The 19,667-nt window shown below is 47.2% G+C and overlaps 1 protein-coding gene across 8 annotated transcripts in view; it reads right to left on the reverse strand.

Annotated features, from left to right (window-relative positions):
• Positions 1-4,683: 4,683 nt before the first annotated feature.
• Positions 4,684-19,667, reverse strand: part of AAK1 (AP2 associated kinase 1) — a 120,802-nt gene continuing 105,818 nt past the window's right edge. For all 8 annotated transcript variants that reach the window (XM_081202933.1, XM_081202934.1, XM_081202935.1 and 5 more), the window contains one exon: positions 4,684-11,656. In XM_081202933.1, coding sequence (XP_081059059.1) covers positions 10,527-11,656 — 1,130 coding nt within the window. In that variant the 3' untranslated portion in view covers positions 4,684-10,526. The remainder of the gene's footprint in view (positions 11,657-19,667) is intronic.

The following is a 19,667-nucleotide window of genomic DNA, read 5'->3' on the forward strand; positions in this document are numbered from 1 at the left end:
AACCGCCGACCATGCAATCAGCAAGTCCTAGGCACTGAGGTTTTACCCACAGCGCCACCCGCGTCCCTCGTTTATGGACCTAATAGTTATCTAAAGCCATTTGGGACGTGGCCATAAGGGATGCGGGTGGCACTGTGGGTTAAACCACAGAGCCTAGGACTTGCTGATCAGAAAGTCAGCGGATCAAATCCCCGCGACGGGGTGAGCTCCCGTTGCTCAGTCCCTGCTCCTGCCAAACTAGCAGTTCGAAAGCACGTCAAAGTGCATATAGATAAATAGGTAGCGCTCCAGTGGGAAGGTAAACGGCGTTTCCGTGCACTGCTCTGGTTCACCAGAAGCGGCTTAGTCATGCTGGCCACATGACCCGGAAGCTGTACGCCGGCTCCCTCGGCCAGTAAAGCGAGAGGAGTGCCGCAACCCGAGAGTCGGTTACGACTGGACCTAATGGTCAGGGGTCCCTTTACCCTTTACCTTTAAAGCCATTTGCACATAGTAAATAGGAGCCTACACAATACAAAACACTGTTGCTGTATGTAGGTTTTATCTTGTTTTTTATCCTATATTTTGAAAATGTACATCCAGTTGTTGTTTCCCTTTACATTTTTTGGGGGGCCCCCAAGAGAGTGGGGCCCTAAGCTATAGCTTGTTTAGCTTATACGTAAATCCAGCACTGATTGAGGGAATTGGGTGATGTGTAGCCTGGGGGAGACCGAGAGGTGCTATCCGAAAAGCTGTCCCAGGGAAAGGATCAATGGATTCAAATGACAAGATTCCAATTCAACATTGGGAATAACTTTTTGACGGCAAAAGCTGTTTGGCAGTGGAACGGACTCCCTTGGAAGGCGGTGGACTCTCCTTCCTTGGGAGGTTTTTAAACAGAGGCTCGATGGCCGCCTGCCAGGGATGCTTTAGCTGTGATTCCTTCATGGCAAGGGGCTGGACTCCCCAGGAGCCCTTCCAACTCTACAATTCTGTGTTTCTCTTGGTGTACTTACTCAGAAGCCAGCACACCAATGTAGAGTGTGGCTTAATCCTAGATAAATGTGCAAAGGGTTATGGCCTAAGCCCCGGAGGTGAGACCTTATGCCACTGCCCAGTCTCTCTGTAACTAGAATGCTGCTATGACTGCTCTCATAGCCCCACAAGGAAAGATAAATTAACGTGCGAATGTCTATGGGACACATCACTCGTAGGCAGGCTTGATGCACATTGAGGGGCTCAAGGGTAACAAGAGGACTTGAAGAAGTAGCAGCACGAGCTTCTGCTGTGGGATTAAAGTCCATGACCCTACTTTCCTGGACTGGGGGCAGCAACAGCAGAAGGACAGAGGTGCCGGAAGGGTTTGCTTCATTTATTTGTTGTTGTCCTGACTGTTTGTCACACTAGCAATGTTTGTATGTAACTCTGGTGGCGCCTCAGACGGACGCGGGTGGCGCTGTGGGTAAAACCTCAGTGCCTAGGACTTGCTGATCGTATGGTCGGCGGTTCGAATCCCCGCGGCGGGGTGAGCTCCCGCCATTCGGTCCCAGCTCCTGCCCACCTAGCAGTTTGAAAGCACTCTTAAGTGCAAGTAGATAAATAGGGACCGCTTTATAGCGGGAAGGTAAACGGCGTTTCTGTGTGCTGCTCTGGTGCTGGCTCGCCAGCCGCAGCTTCGTCACGCTGGCCACGTGACCCACAAAAGTGGAGCCTACACATTTCACATACTTATATAAAGGCTTTTCCTTGCCTTAGCTTTACATGTGCGTAGAAACTGTCAGGTTCTCAGAGGGGAAGCAGGCCTGAATTATCCGAGCTGGATACCTGGTTGAGTGAGAAGAACAGGGTGTGTCCTCCTATCAGCCTAGCCAAGGCTGGGATTTTCCTGCACAAACATTGACAGTCTGAGGACTTTCACATTCAAAGCTTTATACCTTTTCACGTGCAGGCTATAGATCAGGCATAGGCAAACTCGGCCCTCCAGATGTTTTGAGACTACAATTCCCATCATCCCTGACCACTGGTCCTATCAGCTAGGGATGATGGGAGTTGTAGTCCCAAAACATCTGGAGGGCCGAGCTTGCCTATGCCTGCTATAGAGATCAGGCTGGCCCAACTTTTCAGACCAAGTGGGCGGCAAGAGTACTTTGAAATGGAACCCATGGGCCGCACACTGCCTTGTTATGTGTGGGGAGGAGGCTGGAACGGCCGTTATTTGACACACACCCCAATCCGCCCTCATGCTCCGTTCCCAAAGCTGGCTAAGTGAGGCTCTGGGCTTTGGAAAGGAGATGTGAGGATCTGGCAGGGTCCTAGAGTCCTCCTACCTCGTTATCAAAGATTGTTGTTGTTTAGTCATTTAGTCATGCCCGACTCTTTGTGACCCCATAGACCAGAGCACGCCAGGCACTCCTGTCTTTCCCTGCCTCCCGCAGTTTGGTCAAACTCATGTTAGTAGCTTCGAGAACACTGTCCAACCATCTCGTCCTCTGTCGTCCCCTTCTCCTTGTGCCCTCCATCTTTCCCAACATCAGGGTCTTTTCCAGGGAGTCTTCTCTTCTCATGAGGTGGCCAAAGTATTGGAGCCTCAGCTTCAGGATCTGTCCCTCCAGTGAGCACTCAGGGCTGATTTCCTTCAGAATGGATGGGTTTGATCTTCTTGCAGTCCATGGGACTCTCAAGAGTCTCCTCCAGCACCAGAATTCAAAAGCATCAATTCTTCGGCGATCAGCCTTCTTTATGGTCCAGCTCTCACTTCCATACATCACTACTGGGAAAACCAGAGCTTTAACTATACGGACCTTTGTTAGCAAGGTGGGAAGGTGCTAACTAGACTTTAGGAAGGAGGAAGGATGACTCTATGACCCTCTCTGAGCCTCATGCCTCCTTCCCAAAGCCCAGCACCTTGCTTAGCCAACTTTGGGAAGGGAGCTCAAGGGCTGCAGAGGGTAGGCATGGCATCAAAGGCTGCCAATCACCCTGCTATAGATCAAAGCACATGCAATTTCCTCTGCAACAGCATTGGGTAAAAACACAGCTGAGCTGTGACATTCTTAATGGAGCTGAAAGCCTGTGCAGTAGAAACCACACCCCTAACTACTGGGTGGTATTTTCATCAGAGAAATGTTGGAGGGGATAATCCCCGCCGCCCCACAGTTGCTGGCTGAGGAGGCTTCACTGCTGCTGCAGCTTCCTTCCTGGGCAAGCCACCTGTGAGACTCTCCTAAATCGTGTGAGGCACAAGATGGTTTGATGAAGTTGCGTACACTACAACCTGTGCACATCCAATGAAGATGAACGTTGGAAGATTCAGAATCAATAAAAAAGTTCTTCACACAACTCATAGTTAAAACTATGGCACTCGCTCCCATAGGAGGCAGTGATGGCCTCAAACCTGGGTGGCTTTAAAACATGGGTAGGCAACCTAAGGCCCGGGGGCCAGATCCGGCCCAATCGCCTTCTAAATCCGGCCCGTGGACGGTCCAGGAATCAGGTGTTTTTACATTAGTAGAATGTGCGCTTTTATTTAAAATGCATCTCTGGCTTATTTGTGGGGCCTGCCTGGTGTTTTTACATGAGTAAAATGTGTGCTTTTATTTAAAATGCATCTCTGGGTTGTTTGTGGGGCATAGGAATTCGTTCACCCCCCAAAAAAAATATAGTCCGCCCCCCCACAAGGTCTGAGGGACAGTGGACAGGCCCCCTGCTGAAAAAGTTTGCTGACCCCTGGGCTTAGGGCATGGGTAGGCAAACTAAGGGCCGGGGAGCCAGATCCAATCACCTTCTAAATCCTGCCCACGAACAGTCCTGAAATCAGCACGTTTTTACATGAGTAGAATGTGCCATTTTATTTAAAATGCGTCTCTGGGTTATTTGTGGGGCATAGGAATTCGTTCATCTTCCCCCCCCCAAAAAAAATATTGTCCAGCCCCCCACAAGGTCTGAGGGACAGTGGACAGGCCCCCTGCTGAAAAAGTTTGCTGACCCCTGCTTTAAAAGGATTAGACAAATTCATGGGAGGAGAGGCTTTTGGTGGCTACTAGACTTGATGGCTATGCTCTGCCTCCCCAGTTGGAGGTAGCCAAGGCCAGCTCACCCATGAGGTAAGGTGAGGTGACTGCCTCAGGTGGCAGGATCCACCAGGCAGCAGATCCCAATCCTCCTCCTACCCCACCCCAGCTCTGTTCCTGGTGTAGATCTTCCCTTGTGGGGAGGAGGGCACCGTTTTGGAGTCTGCTTCAGGTGCCAAAATGTCTGGATAGCTATGCTTCTCAATACCAGTTGCTGGAAACCGCGGGAGGGGAGAGGGCTTTTGTGCTTGTGCTTAAGGGATGCTGGAATAGATGGACCACTGGCCTGATCCAGCCAGCTCTTCTGGTGTTCTCACACCCAATGAGCTTTGACCACATGGTACCATCACTAAGAGCAAGTGAAGGCAACTGACAGTGAGTGAAAGGAAGAGGAATGTAAACTTGCTGGCAAATATTTTTTAAGGTGCACTGAAACTTCGTTGGGGAGAGATGAAATTTCAGCCCGGCTGAAAACATTTGTAAGGAAATGGTGGGTAGTTTTTGAGTTAGCTCTTGGTTTTGTCCCCCTTCGCATTTGCAGAAAATCAACAAGTTTATACGGACACATCCTTTGCATTTAAGCTTTCGGAAAGACTCTTATGAGCAAGAAGAAGCACACAGCGAGATGAGGATGTTTGAATCAGATAGTTTTTAATAAAGCATACAAGTTCCCAGCGCTAACATTTCTTCATAAAAGACTTAATGCAACCAGAGTGGGAAAATATATATATATATATACTCCAGCCTCCAAACAGTTTATCATATCAGAGAGGTATATCCAACACTGTTGAGTTCTGACTGTATCAAGAGGAGTTTGGAGTCAAAGCCTTGGTCTCATGACTCATAACTGCACACAGAGACAATTCCAGATTAGCAGCAGAAGAAGGGTGCGACCCTCTCAAAGGACCTCCTCAAGCTGCCAGGACAGTAAAGACAATTAGAGCTGCCTTTTAGAATGAGTCACAATTCTCTTTTATTATCTGCATATGGATTTCCATCTTCTCGTTTGCAATTTCACCTCTGGGGCCAGGTGTTTTGATTCAATTACCATTGGGCCTTCCTTTACAAGAAATAATCCCTTTTTTAAAAAATGAAAGAAAGAAATAGCTACTGGGAGACTGGCTCTCTGTTATCACAGCTGACTAGTGTTACAAAGGTGAAAATGTTCCCAGTGTACACACAGAGACAGGAAAGAACAAAACGGCCGCCATTCTAATCAGCTGCAGTCGTTGTAGCGTCATGACAGGCCAAGTCCAGATGCAGGGATGGCTCCAACAGCAGAGACACACAAGGTACCCTTGTGTCAAAAACACTTATGGAAGGAAATGTCACTACACCCAAGACACATCTAAAAACCACCAAACATAAGAAAGGAGGAAAGCGGGGAAACCTTTCCAGCATGAGAGTTCTTTGGTGGGAGCTGAATCCATGGAAATCTGTGTGTTCCTTCAGAGTGGTTGATCTCACAGCCCTGTGGCTTTAATGCTGATCCCAAACATGAGGCAGCGACCCACAAACCCAGCTGTAATGGGGGTGGGGGGTGGGAAGGGATGGTGGTGGAGCACAGGTGGGAAAGGGAGAAGGGACCCTCAGGAGGAAAACCAGTGTTCTTGGGAGCTAGCCTCTCCCTTTTCTGCCTCAGCCAGCCAACATGAACCCGGTTTAAACTGGGAGCAGTTCCACAAAGGAGAGAAGAAAGACAACCAGATTGCCCCCCCTCTCGGATTGAAAGCTATAATCTTTTAGCGATAAACTGTACTGGGCTGAAATCCTTCTGGCACCTGAGACATAAAATCCCAAGGGGATCCTGTCCAACCCCAGAATGGAACAGGAAAATTAAACTTTCTGCTCTACAATAGGGCCCGCCCACCACCCACCCCACAGACAAAGCTGCCACAGCACCAGGAAGCAGATCCCAACTCAAAGCTTAACCAGAGAAGCAAGAGCTACACAGGGAGTAACTTTGTGCAGAACTGGAAGGGCAACACTAGGGAGGTTTTAATGAGGTGACTATCTGAACCACCTGAAAGGTGCTCGGATGATTTGCATGAGGGAAAAGTGGAGCTCAATGGCTCCACATCCGCTGACCAAGACCCATGGAACACATTCCTAGCTGCACTGATTTGACTGGAAGGCGCAACTCCTATGTAAGCCCCGCTGGAATCAAGTGATATGGCATCACATCTAAGCAGATGATCACCCAGATGCAATTGCTGTTTAGTTCTGCAGTGTTGCAGACGAACACTGGCTTCATGACAGTGTCATTAAGCTTCACTCAGATTACTACTAAACAGTTTATTAAGATTGTCTAAATCTACTAAGCAACCTTATAAAACAGAGAGGGAAAACCATCCAGGCTTTTGCTATGCCAGGGCTGTAGGGCAAACTTTCAGCTGGAGGTCTCTCTTTGTGTGTTGTGCAACACTTGGTGAGCCAGGAAGATGTGCCCTACCTCACGAGAACAGGTGGGGCCAGGAATCATCACCCAGCCCCTTCGTGCAAGTCACAGTCTCGTAACTCTGCTTTCTCTGACCTCCAGATGTTTTGCACCACAACTTCCATCAGTCCCAGCTAGCATGACCATATGGTGCTGGGGTTCATGGGAGGGGGGTTTGTAATCCAAAGCACTGGGGGTGGAGAAATGAGGGTGGGAAGTAAACCCACATGGTCAGCAGGAATGTGACCCCAACATTTCAAGTTGACTCAACTAGGAATGTGAGCACATATGAGGGGGAAGCTAGTTTTTAAATGGCTAAGTGCCCCTTACTTTCCAGAGAATTAGGTGCATTCTCACATAGGTGAGAAGAAGAGAGGAACTACTCCATCCATGGAGCTTCATAGGAGGACTGGAGCCTAACTGTGCTTTGGTCTTTGGCCATGACCTACAACTCTGCTGAAGTACCGTCTTGTTCAACAAGGATAGGGAAACAACTAAGCAAAATGCATTCCTTAAAAAACTATTTGTGGAGTGACGTAGGGTTTTTGTAACAGTTTAAAAGCACCCAACTAATACTGGCAGCAGTTTCGGGACTGACTGTAACAAGTGCCTTGACTTCCTTCAGGAGGAGCAGAATTAGAACTGGAAATACTGTTTGTCATTGGTCAAAATGGAGGCGGGAAATGCCACTGACTTCAACAGCAATCTAATTAGCTTCAGCTTCTGTTTATTCCTACTGAATATGCAACCCCCTGAATCAAGGAGAGTTTCAAAGCTGAGCTGCCGGATCCCATCAACAGAGTACAGGCTACACTCTATATTGGAATTTCACACTGGAATCTATAACACTGCAAGGATGAAATCTTCTGCATTTCTTAATTTTCTCATTCTAGCACCTAAGTTCTCTTCTCCAATACACACACACACAAATAAGTTAAACTTCCAATGTATGGGTTAGCGAACACTTCACAGAGAAACAGAGCATGGCTTCCTATAGGTGTCTTCTTGATTTGATTTATATATTTGGGGAAAAACCTGCGAAGACACAGCAGATAAGCAAACATCTAGGTTTGTTTGTTTGTTTGTTTAAAAAGGCAAGCTCAAAATGATGTTTGCTCGGTCGCCTGTGTTTTGAACAATGGAGGCACCAAAGTCTGTGTGAGCACATTTTCCAAGAATCATTTCCCCCACCTCACTGCAGGGTATTTAAGCAGCATCAAATTCCTCGTTGCTTCTCCCTGCAAGCCATTATCAATTGCACAAGTACTACAGCAAAAGATGTCAAAAACCAATCAGACAAAAAGAAACACGGGCACGCCAGCATCTGCTTAAAGAGTAGAGGTAGGTGCAGCATGAAGATTGACGTATTAGCAAGGACTCACAGCAAACGCAGTGCTTGAGTTCACAAGAAGAGTATCCAGAGTCCAAGCTTTTTGGTAAACGGAGTCCTGGCTCTACAGCAAGATGGATGAGCCATGAAAACTTGCAGGAAGGACTTTTTGCACATTGACAGCGGTGCATCCAAACTAGCTTAAAGATGCTGGGATAGTCCAAGTGAATGTATTCAAGATGCAGGAGCACGCTGCTCTTGTGAAGCGCTGAGCAAGCATGTGATTCCTTTAGGGCAGATCTTCTGCTTTAACAGTCTACATCGCTTCCTCTGCCAGGCAGTTGGACTCTTGACTGAAAGAACCTTTTCGTGATCATTATCAGACTGGAACGTCCTCAAAGGTGCAAGGACTCCCAGCTGGCAGTAAGGAGCAAGGAAACAGATTCACAAGTTGCATGTCAAAAAACAGTTAAGGCCTTCACATCTGTCTCCTGAACTTTTAAAAATGCTTCAGCAAAGCCTGCCTCAAGCCACCACCCTACCAAACGTCCCCATTTGGAGTAACAAAGTGCTATAGAATTCATTTGAAAGTACCAAAAGAATAGGAAAGATCTTGGGTCATTAAGGACCCTTTTGGAGTCTGAGGACGTTCAAGCAGGTCCTTAACCATAAAATACAGTCCCCTCAAGAGCAGCTAAGGTTCCCCACCCCACCCCTCCTAACCAAACAGTTAACACATAAGCAGAGGATAAAATCTTTGGAGTGGGGGAGACCAGCCAGCTAGCCATGCTCATGATTCGTAGCTGGGATTTGTCCAATATATTTAGGTGCCTGAGACAGGAAATTCAAAGGCCACCCTCTTCTCCAATGGACACAGAGCACCATCTGCCGGAAAGCTCTCCTGTGCCAGCCCCATTCAAAGCGATGGAAGCTGTACAAGAGGGTCCCCATGCATTTCAATGGAAAGGTTGCCATGAAGAACTGCCCGGTGAATTGTGTCCCCTGGGCCAGATCCATCTTTCATGCTGGACCCTTAAAACCACCTCCAAATTGTCATCACTTGACTTTAGGGCAGGGCTGCCTCTGACAACTGGCAGACAAGGCCCTTTCAGGCAGGGGGCACTTAAAGATTCCTTTGTAAGAATGTGAGGTAAAAGAGCTGGCAGGGTATTTCTGAACGTCTGGGTCTGACCACAGGTTGTGAGGACACCTTTCCATAAAAGGCACAATTCAACAAAATTGACTACCGTTAAGTCAACTTGCCATTACATTTCAATAGTTCGCAAGGATTTCTCTCACAAGTGATGCATCAGCTTCTTGGATTGTCTGTTAAAAACCACAAGATTGTCCTTCATAAAACAGCAGGTAGTGAAGACTCGCAAAAGTTACCATTCAATCGTTGGACCTTGATGTAGAATCAGATTTTAAGCCATCAAGAACTGTCACAGCGTCACTGAGGTCAGCAGAATTAACATTAACACTTTCCACACCATTCTACGGCCATCTTTGTCACAACATCCCTTCTTTATTTTCAAACCTGCTGGAGATTCAAAGCATTGCGCTCCACCCCCCAAGAGACAGAAAACAAAGTAAGGGATGTTTGAGCGCTGTCAGCTCCAGATGCGCCAGAAAAGTAACTGCACTAGAAGTTCTTGTTGGTTAGCTCATGTGTGTTTAGAAGCCAACCCATCAATGCGCTGGAGTCCTGCTCACTCATTGTCATTCCTGCCCCCAGTTTATAGAAAGTGCATGGGAGGTGGCTGCCCCACCCTCATTGTCAGCAAACCCATGGGGCCCATCCACAACGTGGGAGCACAATTGGTGCAACCTCTGAAAAGGGAGCGCATGCTGTATGTGGGAGTGCTGAGGGCCAGACTAGGGAGCTGCTTTCCTCTCTATGCACAGAAGAGGAGCTCGGGGGATGCTCCTCAGGGGTGGCATCTGGGTTTAGATCTGTTTCACTGACAGAAAACTGGCTTTGCAAGCTAGGCATGGCAGGTGGGAAAGTCAAGCCCTCCCTTTGGGAACATGCAAAAGCCAACTCCGTTTCCCACGCTTTCGGCATTTCACTTACCATTTCCACAGAGGGTATAACTTTGTCCACAATGGTCAGAACGGAGTCACTGTCGCTTAGAACCACTAGGGTTTAAGACACCCAGACATTAATTGCCTTTTGTGGGGAGGCCTTAAACACACATTGCAGAACAAGACTTCTGTTACAAACTGACAGTTACAGGTTTTAAGGGAAGATTCATTAGTAGCAACTAAAATAAAAGTGTGCTTATCCTTCTCTCTTGCTTAGAAAAATTAAATAATGTCCCACCTGGCTAGCATTTCTGAAACATTCCTGGTGTGCTGTTGATATGTTCCGTAATCCTTAGTGGGTGCTACTATCAAGAGGTAATCAGTTCTGTCCCATGTGTTCCCTGGCTTAAATAATTACCCAAAACCAAACAAAAACAAAAGACCGGCTTGGAGGAAACTTGGAGTGTGGGGATGGGAAAGAGCATCTAAAAAGCAAGTGATAAACCTTACAGCCTGGAAGTCGTTCACAGCCTGAAACCAGCTTCATATGATTCAGGTGAGTATCACAGCAACTGTAGTTTCGACATTCTAGGTACGTACGGAGTGAATTTTGCCCAAAGGGCTTGTAGGCTCTTGATAACGCATTCAAAGCCTTGCCTCCTCCTTCTGTCACAATGGAAACCATTTAGGGTTTCTGCTTTCCCAGTTTAGAAGGAAAGGGGGCTGACGAGAATGGGTCAGAGCTGGGCAGCTCTTTAGTCCTGGAAGAAAGAGAGGCAATAGGAACGGACCCCGCTATGGCTTGCTTGTTGGTCTGAGACACCACTTTGTAAGCTGCGATGGGCTGGGCGCTGACGCCCTGGTCCCCTTCTGGGCTGTAGTGACGGGAATACTTTGCCAATGACTGTGGACGGAAAGGCTGGCTGGCCTTCAAACCCAAGAGGACGTCTTGGGGGAGTGTGTGCGCTTGGAGCGTGTTGCTGGGGGTGCTGCCCAGCTCTTGAGACGCATCTTTGGGAGGATCGGGGCCTTCGCTTGCTCTGGCAGAATGAGGGAGAGCACTGGATGGCTGGGGCAGCGAGGCCACAGAATACTGACCTTGCGAGAGAGGAGAACCATGAAGCCCTGTATCTAGGTTCTGGAAGGAAGCGTTAAAGGTGTACTGGGGAGCTCCAGCAGAGCCCAAGAAGCCCGCAGGGACAGGAGATTCCTTTGCCCCGCTGTGCGGCATAAACTCTTCCTGGCTCTTCTTTTTCGTAAAGGGAGCCCGGAGGAAGACGTCGCCCTCGTCCTGCTGCTTCGCCAGCCCGTGGCCCTTGGAGACGAAGGGCGCTTTGGCGAAGATGTCCAGGTCGTCGTGAAGAGTCATGGAGCTTCGGAATGGAGCTGTGGCAAAGACATCTCTCTCGTCCGAAGTTGTTCCGGGGAGTTGTTGGAAAGCATCAAGCTGCACCCCCATGCTCTGGGGAACTTGCAGATTAAGGTCTTCTTGGGGAATGCTACCCAGATGCTGAGGGTTCAGTTTATAAGCTTCCTCTTCCTCTTCGGAATCCATCAGCAGAGGCCTGGACCCGCTGCAGTCCAAGATGTCCCCCTCGTGGTCCGTCCCTTCCCCTTCACTGCTGTGGAAAGAGCTGTTGCTGGAAGGACCATCCCTCGACAAGTACTCCGATTCTTCTCCGTGTTCCGCGCTCCGTGATCTTCCATCCAGCATCTCAGGCTGCCGTTTCTTCACCGGGAAGCAGCCAACAGCAGACACTCCAGGACCGTGCTCAGTGCTGACCACAAAATAGATGGTTGGCTCCCCCTGCAGACCTACAACGCATAAAACAAGAGAGTTAACCTGCCGATCTTAAGATTCTCTTGGCAGAACTAAGGCACAGATGTGTTATGATGTTGATCCAAAATCAGCAGCACAAATGTGGGGGTGGGGAATGGAGGGAGGGAGATATACATTTAAAATAATAAATAAATATATGCAAAGATGAAGCCGGGTAAATTACAGCACATAGACTGGAACACGACTCTATGTCCTCTCACATTTCAGGACTCCACAAAAATGTGTGTTGGAAAAAGATGGAGGATGTTATAAATACACAGACATTCAAACCTCGGGATTTGACTGGAGTAGGAGGCGAGTGGGATGGCAGCCACAGAAATCTGCACAGCTGAGGGTCACTAGCACACAACCATCGCTTTTGGTTTTGTGTTTTTTAATTTGAAACAAGGAAGACAAGGTGGCAGGGCTGCGTGAAGGAACTAGAATAGTGTGGTCAGATTCTGCTAAGTGTTGAGAAACTAAGTGTGGGGTTGAAGAGGGTGCACAATTAGCTGGCGAGAGAGTTTTCAGCACCTTGTCTCCCTGCCTGTTGCCCCCCCCCCCATGGCCAACAATCCCCACTGGTTCTCTCCCACATCATGCAGCAACAAATTGTTGTTGCTGAGCGTGGTAGTGGGGAGGTGGGAATCCAAACCATATGAACAAAATAAAACATTTGTATTTGCTGCCTTGGAATGAATCCAATCTGAGGTGTTTTTCCCGTCTGAGTTTTAGTTTTTAGCAGGGATGTTCCAGTGTCTCAGGACAGTGTTTTGGATTCTGAATTTTGCGAGCCACCCTAAAGAATGGCCACCAATCCTAGTGGATTCCAGGACATGAAGAGACTCCTGAGAGGCCAGTTCTCCAGCTACTCAAATTCTCTGCTAATCTTTTGCTGGTGAAGGGGGATAAACCAGCCTGGGGTTTTCTGCTTGCCCACTTGCTCAAAGAGCAATGGCTGCTAATCACAGGTGGTGGCATCCTAGCTCGGTAGATGCAAAGATTATGGCAGCCTTCTTGAACCTGCTACCCTCCAGATGTTCATTTCCTATCAGCTCCACAGCCAACATGGCTGCATGATGGCTGATGGGGGTTGTGGTCCAAAACATCTGGCTGGGGAAGGCTGGAATGGGGCATGAACCACTGCAATGTTGGCTCAATCCAGTCCAAAGCCATATTAACTACTAGAAGCTTAATGCCTGGTTAAGCAGAAGAATGGAGGGGAAATTTATTTTCCCAGGCCAGATGGATCACACAAACAGTCATCAGAACACAAGATAGCTTACCTTCCAAGAAATAGTAGCAGGTTATCATGGCATAGGACTCATGTTAGCAAGAGGACAGGAAAAAGGCACATGAAAACTAAACTGTTGAGAACCAAATCCCCAAAGCATTCACATTTGCTATCATCCATTTTAAAATAACGGAACAGGATTTTGGGCCTCACTCCCTTTTAGAAGGGCGGGGAGACAGGGACCAAATCCTGTGTGGTCTATAGGGCAAAGCGCAGATCACAGCCCACCTGGGGACACAAGCTATGCTCTGCCAGTTTTGGGGATTCTGGACTAGCAGACCCTGTTCTTATCTAGCCAGGCCCTTCACACATCCTTAAGCAAGGCTGTGTCCTCAAGACCACTGAGCACAGGTGGACAATGCCTCCAGTTTGAAGAGATCCTGGAGCATTAATTCTTGCTTTGCAAGCCTAACTTAGATGGACTAGGGTTGTCCTTGTCGTGCTGCTGTTTTGGTTTTTTTTAATTAAAAAAAGAGGGAGAAAGTAGTTCATGCTTTGGAGGGGGGGAATTCCAATGGAGGTCACCTGCTTTTGAGGACACTGGAGCTAGTTCCCCCCCCCTCAATAATCAAAGACAGTACTTCAAAGATAAGCATCAAAATGATTGTTTATTGAGAGACCATCAGCTTTGATACATTACACTGTAAGTGCATGGCCACTGTAGGCAAGAAATGGGAGGCAATGTAACATGCTGTACAGAAAGCCTATTGAAGCCAATATGCAGCGTTCCGTTAGCAGGACTCCCTCTTTTATATTTTAAATCATTCCCACTGCAGTAACGAAAAAGCACCCTAAGAAAAAAACCCCAATCTGAAGCACAACCACTCTGAACGTTGGGTTTGTAATATGCATTTTTTCCCAAGAGGTGCAGGTACCCCCCCCCCCTCCCCAAAAGAAAGCTATGAGCTTTGCAACTGTCCCCACCACAAAAAAAGCTAAACGGGAAAGGAAGAAGAGAGCATATGAGAAACAGTGGATTGGGTCATGGCTTCAGCTGGCTGCAATATCATCATCAGTTGCTCTGGCTATAACCAATTGAAATGCAGGTCCAGCTAAGAACTAAGGGCGCCATTTGAATGTAAAAAGCAAGAACAGGCCCTTTAAAATATTCTCTCTTTTGGAGGGGCTGTGTGTGTCTCTGCATTAAATACTAGCTTGTCATATTTGCCGGGATACAAATAAAGCCAGCCTGTCTTGCTGCGTTTGGATTCAAGGCAGCAAGCGGCAGGCTTCCTTTGACTTTAAGGTTCACTAATTCCACTAGAAAGAAATGCACAGGTGCTCCAGGTGAGCAGCAGGCACTGCTTCCAAGCCTAGTGGATGTGCTAACTAGGAAAGTCACTTAAAACTATAAAAGGAGTGTGAGTGAGTGGGGTGGGAAGAGAAATATGTCTGGGTTCTCTCTCTCTCTCATTCCAGAGCAAGGAGCTCTAAAACAAAAATCAAACTACATTTTCACCAGCCTCATTAAAAAAATAATAACATTGGCATTTATATAGTGCTTTAAGATCATTATCAGTTGCTTGACATATGTTAGCTCAGTCCTTCTTACCCTTTATTGCAGAAGGGAAAACACCTTGGGCCAAGGCTACTTTCCCTCACCACCCACCCCTGTGCCATACAGCTCTCCTGCATGCTTGGCAGAGGATGCCCTATAGGCCCCATTTTGGTTCAGTTCAGTACTTACACAATTGCATTTCATCTATTCTATACAATTAGACTCTGCAATGATATATGTACTTGCATATAGCCATAATATATTGTTTTTCAACTACGCAATGGCAGAAGGATTAAACAAACACAAAATGCAGTTCAAAAAGAAGAGAGTGCACAAATGGGTCTACAGGATACCTAGGCCTCCTGCACATACAGCAACCATACTATGAGGACCAGGGAGAGAAATCTTCACCATACAAATTGGAATGGCGACCTGCTCAGTGCTGGGATCAGGCATTTGAAGAACTTGGCAATACATTTTCTTCTTCTTCAGCAATTGCAGAAAGGATTTTGCTTTACTGCACTTCAGAGACCTGGGTAGGTTTCAAACCAACAATGGCAGCCCTGCAACTAGTCAGCTGCCTCTTGAGACTTTGAAACCAGAAGGAGAAACCCAGTGAGGATGCGGAACATCTTGCAAAATTGCATATTATGAACCTCATTGCCGGGGAACCCAGGTTCACGCTGCTTTGTGTTCCTTGGCAGAAAGGCTGACTAATTATGTGATGGGCCAAGGCTTTCTAAATTCCCTGCAAATGCCTCCCACACAAGTTCATGGGACTTAATGGGAACTGTGCAGGAACACAATGCATTCTGAGGAACGGATTCCCCATGGTCTTCATCCAATCTAGTTTGCATAGCTCAGTAACAACATAAAACCTCCTACACATCTGCCTATAGTCCATGGGAGAATAAAGAGCACTGTCCAGTTAATTGTAAGATAATCAAAACAATAACAACATGTCTGAGTCCGTCCTGTAATTCAGAGGCACAGAACCATTTTCAGCCCAAGGCCTGTGTTGCCTTGTGGGCAGTTTTCTGGGGTGGGTGGGTGTGGAGAGACATAAACAAGAATGGGAAGGGAAACAGAAGTGCCTCTTTACTTTGTGCAACAAGGTACACACACATGCACAGAGGTTTCTGCACACTCACAACCCGCCATCCAGGCAAGCAAGAGGCGTAATACCCCTGTGTTTGAGCCAGGCAACAGCGCAAAGGAGGGCTGAAGAAGAGGGGGCCTGGTCCAGTCCCAAGGGCCAGGTCGAAGGGCTTTGAGGGCCCCACCCCTGCTGTAATTACTAGATCCTATTATTAGAGTACACTAAATTGAATATTAACACAGAACAAAAAACTGTGATTCCTTCTCATACAGGCAAAGTGATGCTACCTTCATTAAATAACACAAAAAGGATTCACTACAATAAAGGGGGGCACACACTTCCAGCAGTGTAGAGAATCTTACACTTGTTTTAAATTCCAAACACTCAATTACATAACCCAAATGCATTGGTTAAGGATGGTGGCCTAGCCATATCTATGACCAAGCAAATTATTGACTAATGACTCAGAATGGTCAGTGGGTATTCACTCACTAGTCAAGAAACAGCTGGATTTTCCTTGACTGTTCTGAACAGGAGAAACTAATCCGACTGTGGGTGAAGGTGGTTTGCTATAACAAGATATAAACAAAATCTGTGTGCGTGCTAATAGAATAAAAGCAGATTTGGAGACAGAGAGACAAAAAAAAGTCCAGTTTGGGAATGAGATGGGCTTAGGCAGGCTTCCACAACCTTGGCCCTCCAGATGTTTTGAGACTACAATTCCCATCATCCCTGACCACTGGTCCTGCTAGCTAGGGATCATGGGAGTTGTAGGCCAGAAACATCTGGAGGGCCGAGGTTGAGGAAGCCTGGGCTTTGGGCTCTGAAAGGCTAAGAATATTGGGGTATTTTTTGTAGTCACTCTCTCAGGATGGCAGAGCTTAAACTGGTGTTGCTTCCCCCTGTTCTAAGCCTGCATATTTTGTAACCTAGGGAACTGTCAGACAATCAGTCCATCCACTCAGTATTCCCAACCACTACATGCCGATGCCAGGGAGTGACTCTGGAACCTTCTGCAAGAAAAACAGGTGTTCAGCTGCTGAACTACAGCCCTCCTCCCACCTACACTGTAGGAGCTTGAGACTCACAGAGGAAGCAGGCAGTGTCTGGCAAAGGCAAAGCAGGTCAGGTCAAGTCAAACCGGAGGCCAGTACAATGGACAGCTCCACTGAACCATTCTCCTCCTAAGGCAGCTGCAGCAGGGCAATGTTGTCTCTGCAAAGGCGCCTACAGTGAACTGAACCTTTCCATAGGTCGACAAGACCTGGAGGGACACACAGGAGGGCTCTACCTCTCTGGTTTAAAGGCCACACCTTACTGTGCAGTCTTCTGCAAGGCTGTGGAGATAGCGATATTGCAGGGGACTAATCTGATGAGGATGGTGTGGGGGCTGTGTCCTCAGGCCGCAAGGACATCAAAGAAAGCACTCATGCGCTCACATCTTGGACCAAGTGGTGTCCTCCTTTGTAGTGACAACTTCTCTTTTCATAAACATGCTTCCCACCTCCTCTTTTTGAGACAACAAAGCAGCGTAAGTAGGGAAACTGTGGCACTCCACAATTACAGGAACATAGACAGAATTGGGTCTTTGTGTGATGGTGGGGCCACACCTACACATTGGAGCCCTCTGCCTCAATATCAAGCACCATCATTGCACTTTTGGGGCACCTGCAAAAAAGCCTCCTTGTTTAGACAAGGCTACCCAGATGTTTAGAAAGCTGGTGCGAGTTTCAATCTGTTTTCAGTCTGTTGTTATTCAAACTTTTCAAAAGTTTAAATTACTGCTGTTAGTTTTATTATTGATAATTTCATTTTTGTAAACCACTTATTTAAATAAATCAAAACGGTAGATTCTGTAAGAGTTCAGGAACTGGGCCTGGGAGACCTGAAAAGGTACAAGTGAGTATCTTCTTCTTTGGATACAACCTTCGCTGTTAGAAGGGCTCAGGGATAAATATAAAGCTGCCTTCTACTGGGTTAGATCATTGGCCTATCTTTTCCCTGCACCGTCTTCTCCAGTCGTCCCCAACCTGGTACTCTCCAGATGTTTCTGACTACAAACCCCAGTACCCTCAAGAACTGCCCCTCACCACCCAATTGAACAAACCTAGACTCTACGTTCTTCATTTGAGGTGCCCCCTCTGAGGGAGGTGTGAAGGGTGGCAACACAAGAAGGGGCCTTTTCAGTAGTGGCCCCCCGTTTAGGGACTGCTCTCCCCAGGGAGGCATGCTTGCTGCCATCACTAGCTCTCTTATAGACACCAGGCAAAAACCTTTTAATTCACCCAGGCCTTTGGTTCTTTAATTTTAGCAGGGTGGTGTGGAGCTGGATCTATATATATAATTTCTGTATTTTAAGCTGTTTTATTCTTGTGTTTATACTCATTCTTAATGTACATTTTTGTAAGTCGCTTAGTGTTTCATTTTTTGGAAGCGAGAGACCAATAAACAGCAGCAGCAACTTACAGTCCCAGCCAGCATGGCTGTGTGTTGCTGGGGGTTATGGGAGCCGTAGTTCAAAACATCTGGAGGGGAATCCGGTTGGGGGGCATGGCTGTCATCTGGCTGGGTTTTGCACAGCTATCTGAAATTCTCTTGTAAACTGGGTTTTGGTGCTTGGTATCAAATTTTACCTTCTTCACCCATCAGGAAACCTGCCTCTCCTTGAGGTCCCTTCCCTCAAAATTCTTCTTCCATAAACAAAGTTTTTCTGGATCATTGTACTCTCACTTCCACAGAACTGCCTGCCATTAAGATGGCAACTGTGATATCAGGGTGAATCCCACCTTTCTGGCTAATCCTGAATGCTCCTCTGGGCAGGGAATGCTTCCATTTGCTTTCCATACAGCACCAAATATACTGGTGCATATTTGGAGCACAATTAAACGCAAACAAACCACCAAATTACTTTGGGCATTTTCCATACAAAGGTCGGCTTGAACCTCCGTCTCCATCACCAAGTTAATGGCTACTGGGTATCAGTTTCCACTTGTGTTTTCAAAAGCCTAAAGAGTGATATTCTAATCTGGTTGCAGATGAAAGCATCATCACCAGAGTAAAGAGGAAGGCAGAGCCATAGGAAAGAGGTGCTATATGGCTTGTGGGTTCCCCATCAGGATGAGTGCTTTTTCTTCAATTTTCTTACATGGCAGTTTGTTGCAGAGGGCAGGCAGCAGTTTCTGCTCGCTCAAGCGCAGCTTTCCACTCATGTCAGAAAAGCAACAGGCCCTTTAACAAGATAAGAGCAGCTCCTCCTTCCAGAAAAGTTTTGCAGCTTCACACTAGCTCCCTCCTTCTTTCAGAGATTGCAGTTGTGCCAGAACACGGTTCACTGCAACCTTTGCTAAACTGCTGCCTGCTAGATGACTTGGGCTACATATCACAAATAGCCCTAGGTTCATTTTGTACTTATTTATTTCAGGTGATTAAATTCAGAATTTATCAGTGGTGTTTAGAAATTATATGGCTATGCTGTCTGGGGTTGGGAGGTGCTGTAGTCCAGAACATCTGCTGGAGTGCATCAGCTTGATGAAGGCTGTCGCAGGACATGGATCAGCATCACAGTGCTGTGTTATGATCAATGGGCTACAGAATTTACTTTGAACTTTGAACTACATTGTCTACTGCCAATTATCATCTAAGAGAGCAGGGCAAACACTAGCCAAACACAGTCCATGCCAGGCTGAGCTTGGCACTACTTGCAGTGAAACATTTCTTCAGGGGCAACCTGAAGGTAGACTGCAGTTCACTGGGCTACCTAGAACAGGTGTCGCTAACTAGATCTTGATGCACCACAATGACTACCAACCCCAGGGAGCAAGGCCAAAGGTCAGGGGTGATCCAAGCAATATCAGGGAAGCCAACTACTTGCTGAGATTCTTTCTGAGAATGCTGAGTTGGCCTGATCCTGCTTGAAGTGGTTCTGAATAAGCAGTTCATTGGCACAGCTTCAAAATAATGCTTTGATTGTGAAGAGATGCTGAGCATAGAAACACAGAATTGTAGAGTTGGAAGGGACCCAAAGGGTCATCGAGCCCACACCCCACAATACAGGAATTGTATGCACTCCTACTTTGCAAATTTAAAATACACCCAGTGGGGTGCCGCCCATTTCGT

This window comes from Podarcis bocagei, assembly GCF_964188305.1.
Source record: "Podarcis bocagei genome assembly, chromosome: 7".
In the NCBI taxonomy this organism is placed as follows: Eukaryota; Metazoa; Chordata; class Lepidosauria; order Squamata; family Lacertidae; genus Podarcis; species Podarcis bocagei.